The 12,703-nt window shown below is 41.5% G+C and overlaps 1 protein-coding gene across 2 annotated transcripts in view; it reads right to left on the bottom strand.

Annotated features, from left to right (window-relative positions):
* LOC111959492 (FERM and PDZ domain-containing protein 4-like) overlaps nucleotides 1-5,343 on the bottom strand; it is a 54,092-nt gene extending 48,749 nt beyond the window's left edge. Inside the window, exon 1 of one of the 2 annotated variants that reach the window (XM_023981104.2) lies at nucleotides 3,761-5,343. In XM_023981104.2, coding sequence (XP_023836872.1) covers nucleotides 3,761-3,804 — 44 coding nt within the window. In that variant the 5' untranslated portion in view covers nucleotides 3,805-5,343. The remainder of the gene's footprint in view (nucleotides 1-3,760) is intronic. The other variant, XM_070437652.1, reaches the window with a different exon arrangement.
* Nucleotides 5,344-12,703: the final 7,360 nt, after the last annotated feature.

The following is a 12,703-nucleotide window of genomic DNA, read 5'->3' as shown; positions in this document are numbered from 1 at the left end:
ATGCATAGTATATTATCTCTTCCGAGTGTGAGGGAATARAGCCTGGTCGGGAGTGAGGAATATGCCCTGCGTCGAAGACTCATTAAAGTAGAAGTCTTCGTCTAAATTGAGGTTAGTGATTGCTGTTCTGATGTCCAGAAGCTTTTTTAAGTAATAAGAAACATTATGTACWWTTTTTWTTTTWTTTAAGATCAGATAAGATCGGGGATGGGAGGAGGGCTGAGGCGCTCCTATGATTCATAGCCATTGAATTATTCAGACGCATGTCAACTGCATTCTTCAAGCAAGGAAGCTGTTATTTCACATTTTAAGTTTGAATGTTTCCTATGTTTCATATTGCTAGACTGAAAGACATATTTTACATCACGTAAAGGCATTGCTTTTCAAAGCCATTTTCAATATGGTCTGTGGAATCATGTTGATGGATGTGAGGATATTAGCAAAGGAAACATATAAAGGAATGTAGCCTATTTCATAACTAATGCCACCTGCAAACCCACTCAAATGACCCCAGTGCCAGCCCACTCTACAGTCTCACATGCAAATGATAGATTAGCAAATGTCTATTATCCAATTGAGGAAGAATCGCCCCTCATTAATCAGAGTCTACAGACCAGGTCCCTCTGTCAAAAAGCACCAAGAGGCAATTTAGATCATTAAGGCGTCTGTGATATATGGGGTTTGATACGGCCTCATCTTGTCTCCGACATCCTGATAAAATGGTCTTCTCTCCTCGGTAATAAAGGCAATCTATTCAGATCTCTYTCTCTCCTGTGATCATCACACACACAATGCGTTTTACATTTCTTAGTATAATATTAGGATACTCAGGCTAAGGCATTTAAAACAATGATTTGTAGCCATTTCCCTGCAGACACACAGCAACCATTCTATATTAAAACGCCACAGCTTGTTAGCGTCTAGAGAGTGACTTAGAGTGCCTTTGTTGGTGAGCCGTGCAATAAAGCAACTTGTCACTCCCTCTCTATTCAGATTCATGATTTGGCTGCTCTCTTTAAGGCAGTGAGGCAGAAGCGTGGTTGATCAGTCAGACTCAGACATCCCTGATGCCCCACTGACCATGTAGAGACCTTGAGCCTCAGGAATGCTGACTCTCTGCAACTTTGTAACTTCATCAGTAACCAATAAGGAAACGGGGAAATATTGTCTCCTGCATACGGTTGGTCAATAGAATTTAKCAATCTGTAAAGCTCAGCATCACACACATAAGAGGCTCACAGGCACAACAGCCTGAAATATAGGAGGTACAGTATAACCATCTTACAAAATATGGACATATATGGTGCAGATCATGTATAGTAATAATTGTATTATTATTTAATTAGGGTGTACTTATATAGTCCTGTTTCACTGTATGTACAAGTGGGTAACCTGTATTTCATTCACCCTGAGACATCGTCGAGAGTGGGGTCACAGCCAGGGGATTAGCCATTATTGACGGTGACCATGAAGCAATTAGGGTTAATTGCCTTGCTCAAGGGCAGAATGACAGATTTTACCTTGTCGGCTAAGGATTTCGATCCAGCAACCTTTCAGTTAGTGGCCCAATGCTCCTAACTGCCAAACAGCCAAGGCATCTAGTACACCCAGATCAGATCAGTGAGTGGAAAATATCTGACAGTCTGCTTGTCCCATGGCTGTTGTGGAGAAAGAGAGACTCAGCGTATTCTGGGCTGTTTGTCCATTTGGGCTGCTGCCTTGCCTAGAGGCCAGCGGGAGTGGCAGAGGATATTAAGGTCAGACAGGAGGGACATCTAAGGAGACTGTGGCCCAGGCCTTGAACCAATCAAAGCTCACCCTCTGATTCCTAACATAGCTGCCTCTATCCCCGAGCTCGTTTGAAAAACAGCTGAATTCAAACCTTGGTTAGCTAAATTCTGCAAGTCCAGAGTTTAAAGGCCCAGTGCAGTCAAAAACGTGATTTCCCTGKGTTTTTATATGTATCTCCACACTATGAGGTTGAAATAATACTGTGAAATTGTTAAAATTATGATAATGCCCTTTTAGTGTAAGAGCTGTTTGAAAGACCGCCTGAAATTTCAGCCTGTTTTGGTGGGAGGGAGGTTTGGCATTCATGCGGTAAATKAGTTAATAGACCAATAAGAAAGAGAGTTCCAAACCTCTCTGCCAATAACAGCTAACTTTCAGTTTTCCCCTCCCAACTCAAACCACTCCCAGATAGTCCTAGCAAAATTCTTGCTTGAGGAATTGCTCTCTGCTAAGAAGCTATTGTTGTTTATTTTGTTTCATTTTAATTGAAAACAATCACAATAAAGGTACTTAATTGTTACCCAGAAATGACTTGATATTGAGATAAAAACGGCTGTATTGTACCTTTAACTCAAGTTGCTCGGAAAGAAAGCTAAAAGACTTATAAGCAGAAGGCTATGGAGTAATCACTTTCGGGAGTTTAGTGTACGGAGTGATGATTTAAGGACAGCAGCACATACTCTTATATCCTTATATCCTCCCATTCAAGATATCAAAATATACATTTCAGACCGATACTGCATCACTGTGAAGGAAAATATACAGTATAGGTTGTTTGTACATGGTGCATTTTCTCAGTGCTGTTGAGTGTGTTAGTTTGTTGGAGCCCACAGCAGAGATACAGTACAAGGTTAATCTGTCAGTGGTGCTGGACTGCCCTCTCGCCCTCACCTGGCTCAGCTGGCCCCTGGCCCTCAACCAGATGTATGTGTCAGCAACCGTCACAGCAAGCTGCACTCTGACATGGACCACTAACACCACCCTGCCCCCCAGTCCATCTCATTCTGCGTGTGTGTGTGCGAGCGCTTTCGTCTGCCTTCCTGGCTGGCTGCCTGTCTGCATGCATATATGTGTGCCACATCAGTGCTTTAACCTAGCCAATCTGTTTGTGTGTCTGTGATCTAGTTGTGCCATCCTCATTATCCCCATGCCACTGGTGATTTATTCACTGAATTAAACAGTGTAAGCAGGAAGCTCCACATTTTAATGGCATGTACCATGAATATTCACCAGTGTGACTAATTGGAATTAGAAGGGGAGTGAAACCTGGCTGAGATCACAGAATAAGTCAAAATTGATTTTGATTCAGTTGATCAGTTTTAGTAAAACACCTTAAGAAGTTCAAAGCTCACATTAAAGAGGTTAACACCCTGCTAATCCAAGATAAGGTCACATAGTACAGTACGCATGGCAATTACATTATGTACAGTACAGTGGAATTATTCAGAGGGATAAACCAAAATTCCCAAAAAACTTTGAGGCACTGACCAATATTATTCCATCCTATGCTGGGTAAAGCGTGTTTGGGTTTTGGAGGTTCCATCTGTCAATACAAGCTATTTACATAACATCAGTGGAAAGTACAATCATCACATGGCCAATTACTGTGTCATCGCCAACCAATACCCAGCATCCACATATAGTCTAATCACATTTAGAGAGAAATTACATGTATACAATATACATCTTATCCTACATTGGCATTTGTAGACTAAAAAGACATACAACTTTGATGTGACATGTTTTATGCAAATAACTTCAACCAGAAGTGGATTTATGGTTAATCCACAATCCTAAATCCACAATCCCCAATCCTGAAATTAATCCTATACAGCATTCATTGATTACTAACACTGATGTTTTAAAATTCCAAATTATAAAAATGTTATGTAATCAAACCAATATTCAGCTAGTTCATTACAAAAGTACAATACAGAACTGCGTACTAGGACTTGAATTATCTACTCACTGAATGACGGTGAACACTCCAAGTTCATTGTCATCTGGGTCCATAGCTAATGACAGGCCTTGAAACAGCCCTCGTTTTCCTCTCCTCTCCTCCTCTCTCTCTCCAAACCGACCCTTTCACCAGCTCTACTGGATATTTACTCCTTCACTCCTTTCTCCAGAGTCCAGAGTCTCTGTCTGTTCCACGCTCCAGCAAGAGTTACCATAGGCAACTAACTGAGCTAGCCTGCCTGAACCATTCAGCTGTTATCACGTACTGTGGTCCTGTCCAAGTCAGGGAGAGAGAGATGCCCCCAGGGCTGGGACCCAGCTCGTCTCTTCTGCCTCAGTAATGAAATAACATCACATTCCGGGCCACTGCATCAGAAAGCAAAGAGGGATCAATCGTGAACAGCTAGGAACCGATAAGTGGCTGTGCTGGTGCACTACTGATGCTTCGCTAAGAAAATGGGCACAAAAAAATTTGAAAACCTGTTGGAAGTCAGCATTTCTCCTGCTCCTTCACCTAGCTGCACAATGGTAACAACAATGATGCAGGACATCGAAGCAATGAGCTGTTTGTGGAACACTACTGTACAACACATGTAACTTTCCCCAACCATTTGAGCAGCAGATGAGACAAAAATACATTTTCAGGCCTATAAATACTAGCACCAACTTTGAACGTCACACTATGAAATCAAATGGCCTACTAGCCATCACTCAAGCACCTGTCCAAAACAAGGCTTTGCCAATAATATGCATTAATCATGTACTGTAGTTTACAGTAAATTCTAGCCCCAGGCTATTCAATTAATGAGTAATTTCTGTTGTATTATCTCGTGTTCTGATGATGGGATTGTTAGGGCAGAATTCTCCCTTAAAGCTGCAGCATTACAGCATTATGATAGTTCACGCTGGATTACCCTGAGCAGATTCTCTCATGCGTGAATGGCATACGCAGTCTTCCATTAGTTATGAAGCGAAGCACATGTGTGTTGCCTTGCTGCAACTGAATTAAATTCAATTACATAACAGATATGCTGTCTTGTAGGTTTTGGACAGTGGTCCATGAGAACTGAACAGTTACTGTATGAATGATTAAATACAGGCTAGTAATCCCCAATACAATTATTTTGGGGAAATTCTACATGTCAGATACACCTTGTATAGCACTTCCACACACACCCTCTCCCCTTTTCTCATTACCATAAAGTTGAAGATAACCATATGGAATAGGTCGAGGTCGAAAAAGTATTTCCCCCTGTGACATAAATACTTGACATGAACCAATCCAGTCATGTGGACTGCCACTGGCCCCTGGGCCACAGTGCAATGCATCAGTGGCCTGTTTTTCCATGACACACAAACCAGACCAGACCGCACCATTTAGCGCAATGATGGGGGCCGCTCCAAGTGAGGCAACGCTGCTGATCTTTTTTTGTTGTTGATCTAATTCATCACTAGCCTAAATGTTAAGATTCGGGTAAATATGCACAACGGTCATCACCACAGTAATGATGATGCATGTTTTAGGTTTGATAAAATGCCAGTGTGTGTGGGAAGTAGCCTAAATCATCTAATTCTAGATGTGAGCTGCCTTACTATACCAACCGGCATGGTTATCACACCAAGTTCTAAAATTCAGATTTATCAACCATACTCTTAGTGTAACGATTCTCGTTGGTGGAAGGAGAGGAGGACCAAGGTGCAGCGTGGTACGTGTTAATTTTAATAAACAAAATAAACTGAACACTGAATTGACAAAAATTAATAAAGAGAGAACGAAAACGAAACAGTTCTGCAAGCAATACGCACAAACAGAAAACAATCACCCACAACACATAATGGAAAACAGGCTACCTAAGTATAGCTCCCAATCAGAGACAACGATAGACAGCTGCCTCTGATTGGGAACCACACCAGGCCAAACACAGAAATAGACAACCTAGACATACAACATAGAATGCCCACCCAYATCATACCCTGACCAAACAAAACATAGAAACATACAAAGCAATCTATGGTCAGGGCGTGACACTTAGGCATATATAACATAATAAAACAAATAACAAGGATGGTACACTAATAGCCACAAAATAACCATACAATAGTCACCAACTACACATAAATGACTACTCTGTACATGACGGACTTGAAAATGTCTACAAACCATCAAATAAGTGATTCACTCGCAGTGAGTTAGTTTATCAAAATAGTTGTGTGTGTGACATTAAGAGGGGGGGAAAGTGTCTTTGTTTGAGTTTATAGAGCAGTGATATGCAGTGATTTGCATAAAACGATGACAGTTACACCATGCAAAACAGCAGAATTATTAATATATTAACTACAGCTCCGGGAGACACCAAACACTGTACTAAAGGTGACTAATGTATTCACAAAACCCACTGACTCAATTTATTGGACCAATAGTGTGATTTGTTTCACAATTTGAAAAGTGTATTATTATATGTTGACCAATTAGAATGAAATCTTCATAAAATTGAACATTATTCTCATGAATGATATTAGCTATATGGAAATACTATATTCCATGGAAGTGAGAGAAAGGTTACATCGTTATGAGTGTGTAAAATACTCCCTCTCGGTTCTGAATCTAAACTTAAAACTTTTATGTAGCCCATTTCTTGGTATCTCATTTTCATGATACAGTAATCTTTTTGAAAACAAGGTTCATAATTATTTGAAAACAAGGTTCATAATTAATTAAATACAATTTAAGTTCATAACAAACTCTATAATAACTACATCAACTCCACTCTATAGTGTCTATAACTGTTTCTCTACTCCTAGCAGAGAACGGAGGTTTTCCAGTGAAACCCAACAGTCAATGAGATGAAGGTCTATCATCTTCCCAATATCAGATAGCAGCTCTCTACACACTACAGCACCTCCCTGTTACAGCTCTGGGAGGATAGGATTCACAGTACCCAGCAATTATCTGTAATGTGGGAGGAAAATCAATGTGGCCATGGAAAGCCAGTAAGGTCACAAAGCCCAGGGTGTCACTTAGAAATTAGCACAGACTGGCTGCTGGAACCTTTTTAAAGCATGACTGGCTCAATTGTCAAAGCTAGAAATCATATGGTTTTTGTGATTATTGTGTTTTTGCTATCCATTGTAAATAATATTTGTAGGCCTGCAGTATGTGGCCAAATTGTATCTATGATATTATGTAATCCATTCCTCTTTTTTATATGTTCTATTTATATCTGTAAATCGACCAATGAAATCAAGCCGCARCCGGCCATGATTACAGACACCTGTGTGTCTCCTTTCAAACTATATAAACTAGTGACCCGCAGTTCATCACTGTACCCTGATGAAGACAGCTTGGCTGTCGAAACGTTGGTTCTAAAATGATTGCATCTGAGCTCCGAGTGTGCGGCTCTGCTTTTTTCAAATGTCCTTGTTTTGTCTACCTAACAAATATATTCCAAGGCAGACCTAAACAGTCATGTGCTCTTGGCTTACACACACAATGTTTTGCATTATCCTACTTGAATATTGCTACAGCTGTGAAGACACTTAACTAAAATACATCCACCTGTTAACTGTGATAACTTAGCACATTACAAAGATTGTGAAAATACTAACACTAGAAATGTGCTTAAAAAATTATCTGCAGACAGCGCAATAACACAGTAATAACACATGCATATTTCATGTGTAGCACTACATACAAAGTATTGCAGTATCCAAATCATTGTACTCTACAGTATCTGTCATATCAGCACGCTGGAGTAGATTAATATAAAATAAAGTTAAAAAAAAACAAAACTCACTTCTGTTGATCTAATTGGTGCTCGTCCATGGCAAAACTGGCATCACAGACTTGCTCTACTGCAGATACACCACTGTGTTCTATCTCCATGTTCTCCCTCCAAGGTAGGCTCTAACTAATGGGACAAATAGAAAGAAAACCTGCGATCTACCATATGCCCCCTCTATCCTGGAGGAGGGCTTCTCTTCCAGCCTTCTCTGACTGTCTTCCTTGACTGTCTTCTGGTGTAAATCCTATCAACAGCCTGATGATATTGAGAAGAATGAGGAAAATCAATAGATGGGGGCCAGTTATGTTTCAATGTTCAGTCTAAGTGGAAATGTGAAACTGCATGGCTTTTGTAAGTAGTTTAACAAGTGGAAGTGGTTTATCAAGAGTTTGTCTCACATCTAAATTGCATTTCTCTCACCATTACTGCCATTTCCCCTTTCATTGTAGAGGAGATGGGCTATCAAGTGTGAGGACTGATAATCAGAGCACTCAGACCTGATAGCTTCCTCACATTCACAGCCCTGTAAAGACATTCAAATGTCTCTCATAGGTTTAGCAAAGATCTCATACTTGAAAAACATGTAACAGATACTAAGCCTTTTGGCTACTATATAATTACAACAAAGGTGATCATGTTGATAGCAGTTGTATTTCAATAGTAACATATTTTTCAGCAGTGAGTCGGGCACCTGGACACTGTGTAGTCAAAAAGCTCCAGAGTAATCCAAAATAGCGTGCAGCATATCGATGTACTTTGGACGTTCTTATTATCTTATCCAATGATACTGTGGGTATTGATTTCCCATACACAATATGGCTGAAACCATCTGAATGACCGTAAAAGATAGTATATTTCACGAGAGAATTATATTAACCTATTCAAGTAATTGCAGGTCAAAAGTAAATATTAACCTATTAAAGTAATTGCAGGTCAGTGTTTCAAAGTCCTCTACTTAGAGAGATGATTCAGTACTATCATATAATTGGCTGATGACTCAGTTTAAGTACATGGGTGAAGTGGCATGAAAAATCCATCACTTCCTGTGGTGTCAAGCAGTGACACGTTTTGCATTTTGGCATCTGTAAATAAAACAATGGCCCACACCCAGGCAATGAAMTCATTCATGAGGAGAGACAAATGTTATCAAGAGACACAATGATGCAATCAAATTCCAAAGCACTTCTTTATCATTGTGGTAAAATAGTCTCCCATGACTACATTTGCAGCCTATGCCAGGACACAGATGACTGTGTACTGATGCAAGATGTTCAGAAGCAATGGGCTACATAGAAAATGGAGTAATAACAGAGCTCTTCAATAAATTCAAGTAAAYCAAAAAAGCTTGTGTTCCGACCAATCCAATTCACTGATCAGCTAAAGGGGTCGGCATAAACTGAACTCATGTGGAAAATGACCCTACTTTCTTCCACATGAATTAAGGCTAAATAGGGGAAGCATCTGAAATGCTCTTTTTGTCTGTCAAGTTCAGTCAAGGTAGGCTACGGTGTTTATTGTCCATTGAAAAACATAGGGCGACTATAAAAGGTATCCTTACAGAATACAGGGAGTAATGTTACTATCATGCAAAATATTAAAGACTTTGACCCATGAGCAAAACAAATCAACAGAAATGTGGGAACAAGTTGACACTCAGACATTGTAAATGTTCTGATGGCATCCACTGCCCGTCTAGACCAAACAACAGCACAGACATGTGACTAATGAGGGAATTGCACTTTGAAACCGACCAAGCAACACCTTCAGTATGTATGTGTAATTTGTTTGCTACAGTCTAACAGCGTTATGGAAATACAAAAGGCAATCATTCGTTAAATGAATAACCTACACATCAAAAAAGAATGTAATGCTTTGATGTGTGTTTTAGGCTAGTGATGTGAATATGCATTCTTGCAAAGTGAGCGAGTCAGAACAGGAGTGTTGGGATGATAAAGCTTAGGCCTCTTCACTCTGCAGCCCACTTGAAATCCCAGGGCAATGGTGTAGAGATAACCTAATAAATCATTGAAGGAAATAACTCCCACATTTAGCAGCCCCAGAAGCCTTGCAGGCGCGAAGCAGCGGGCTCCGGTGAGACAACAACTCAGGCTGCATTATGAACCCTCTGCCAGGCACAGACTACACGGTGTGCTCGAGTCTCAGCTCCCGGGCACTATGGGAGCCTCTGGTAAATCTTTTTTTTTTCTCTGGAGGAAAAACCTTAACAGGTGTGGGGATTTCAAATCAAACAACAAGCAACCAGGGTATATGAATGACTAGTTGTGGAGCTCATCGGAGGGTCATAGTCCTCAATGATAGTTCAACTTTCAGTCGGTCAACTAGGGAGGCTAGGGAGAGTTCGCGCACCAGCGCCCTCTACGGAAGAACATTTGAATCACGTCTGACAAGGCCAATGAACACCGTGCCTCATTACAAGCACCACCTTCCACAGGTGATAAACCCAAGTCACGGATTAGTTCCTTAAATTMTTCTGCTCTTCACCTTGAGCTGAGCAGAACAATTCATGCCTTTCTTTAAAAAACAAACATTGGAACGTCTTTACTCCAACTTAACTGTCCCACTTAAGGAGGGCGTGCTCATTCTTCTGCACGTTGTGTGTTAATTGGTAACTAGTTTTGTGAAGTGAGCTTAAGACAACCTGAGCCCAGCCACATTCAGCCAAGCTGATGTTGCAAGGGTATTCCCACTTCGTGGATGTGGAGAGGATGGAGGGGCTGGGGCGGGTAGGCAGCAGCCCCCGTGCACCTGGTGAGAGGGGAGGGGGCATGGTCCCCTCTTCAGATGTTCGCTGTGACAACAGTACCCCTAAGTGGCAAGGTATATCGGGTACGTCACTGGTAGCCGAAGCCCCCGAACCCAGAGTGGACCGGGCTTCAGGTAAACATCTTCACTTAAACACATTAAGTATTATTTCAAGTTCCACGGTGTTCACGGGTGTCAAGAGGGTTGTGTCATCCATGTGAGCTTAATAAAAATAGTTTGTTTCCCACACAGTCAGACACTCTCTTGTCGAGAGTTGTGTAAATTAAAAAAGGCATGGAAAAATAACAAAATTCTCAGAGCCCACAAGGTGTCGTTGAACCCGTTTAGATGGCACTTTATGGGAGACTCTCTGTGTAGACCAATGGCTTGCATGCGCAGTGTTGCCCTGGATTATGCAAACAGTGACATGGGGTACAGGCTACAATTCATTGTGTGTCCCCAAGGATTTAAAGGCATCATTATGTCAACTGTTCCTGAAGCCTCAATGCCCATTTTGAGGGAGATTTCTTCCCTTCTCCAGAAGTAGGCAAACCGAATGGTTCCTATGTCAGAGGCCCAGGACGGCTGGTATAGCCGGTATTTCTTGGTTTGGACTTTGCATCCCTTTTTAGACCTGTGTGTCCTAAACAAGCACACCTACAAATTCAGAATGCTCACGAACAGCTAGTTGTTACAGTTACAGTCAGTGCGCCGGGGCAATTGGTTCACCTCCATCGACCTGAAGGAGGCGTACATTCATGGCCATATATTCCCCTCACAGAAAGGTCCTGAGGCTCCCTTTCGGGCTTTCCCTCTCGCCTCGCACTTTCAYAAAGGTTGTGGAGCTGAGTTTGGTACCGATGCAGTGTCTGGGGCTCAGGATATTGGACTACCTGGACAATTGGCTGGTGGTGGCAGAGCCAAGTGAGTAGGGGGTGTTACACACATCCATGCTGGTTTCCCATGTTCAGTTTCTGGGTTTCATAGTCAATCAATAGAAGAGATGTTTGAGTCCACAACGGATTCCGTTTCTGGGTCTTGAGTTAGACCCAGTCGAGAATTGTGCGTTCTTATCCTTGCAGAGGGAGACCGGTTTCCGGCTTCGCTCAATTTCGGCTGCCTGCGCATATTGGGGATGATGGCTTCTATGATAGCTGTGGTTCCTTTCGGGCTGTTGCTGATGCGACCTTTAAAGGCGGTGGGGAATAGACACTCGCTTGTACACATCGCGCCACCTAAACCGGTCACTACAGGTGTCCCCGTCCTGTCTACGTGCTCTAGCACAGTGGAAGGACTCGCGGCTGTTGTCACTGGGGACCCCCATGGGTCAAGTTATATCCCAAAAGGTGGCATACATCAACAGACAGGGATGGTGTGGTCTCACCCCATCTTTTTCTTGGCTCGCTGTGGAGCAGTGAGCACTTTCCCTCACTCTGGGTGACGCATCTCCCCGGCAGTCTCAACACGGGTGCGGATCCGCCTCAACATGGCGGAAAGTTTGTGAACTTGTTTTTATGGCACTGCATTGTCATGTAGCTTTCTCTTATTTTTTCGTATTTTTTGCCCCATAATTTTTTGTATTTGTTGATTACTAAATGTTAAAACTTTCAAATTGTGTTTTGTACAGAGTTTCAAAAGGGCATATCATACACTTTAGTTGGAGGAAACATGTGGAATTAATGCTGCTTTAAAAGTTGAAAAATCTAATATCCAATTTAGGAGAAAAAGGCATTCAAACATTTTGCTGTGATTTTCACACCTGATCTACATTAATCCTTGGAGAACATACAGTATATTTAGAAAATGAATACTTTCACCAAATTGCCTAAATGGATTCTCTGAACATTATGTCACCAAGTTACCCCATTAACCAAACCATTTACTGTATGAAATTGCCTATTGTTGTATAATAAAGGTAAAAACAATATCTAGACCTATATCATAAGATTCTTTGAGTAACTGTGGTTCAGGTCATGTTATGATATAAAGAAAGGAATCTAGCCTTTAGAGCAGGCCATGGCCTTTTCATTGCAAATATTCTGATCTTCTCAAAAATCTATGTTTGCCGGGTTGTGTCTCGTCCGGGGGATGCTTTTACATCTCTGGGAGGAAGGACTTCAACATTGCACAGCAGCTGAAATCTGGTTCCATCTGAGTGAAAGCTCCTTGCCTACAACAACACCAGGCTGTGAAGAAGGAAAGCAGACAAAAAGCAGAAATAGACAAGACATTAAAACCTTGCATACCAGCAATACATTAATTGACACCCAAGTCCAAGCAATAAGCTCAAAGTACAAAGCCAAAATACCTGAAGTATTGCTTGTTCACCTTCGATCATCTCCTTGTACTGGTGGCGGAGAGCAGGTTTATGCTGAAAGACAAATTCCAGAAAAATAAGTTAAAACATG

Source organism: Salvelinus sp. IW2-2015, linkage group LG36, assembly GCF_002910315.2.
Source record: "Salvelinus sp. IW2-2015 linkage group LG36, ASM291031v2, whole genome shotgun sequence".
NCBI lineage: Eukaryota > Metazoa > Chordata > Actinopteri > Salmoniformes > Salmonidae > Salvelinus > Salvelinus sp. IW2-2015.
The sequence above is the reverse complement of the archived record's forward strand: the minus strand, read 5'-3'. Positions and strand labels throughout refer to the sequence as shown.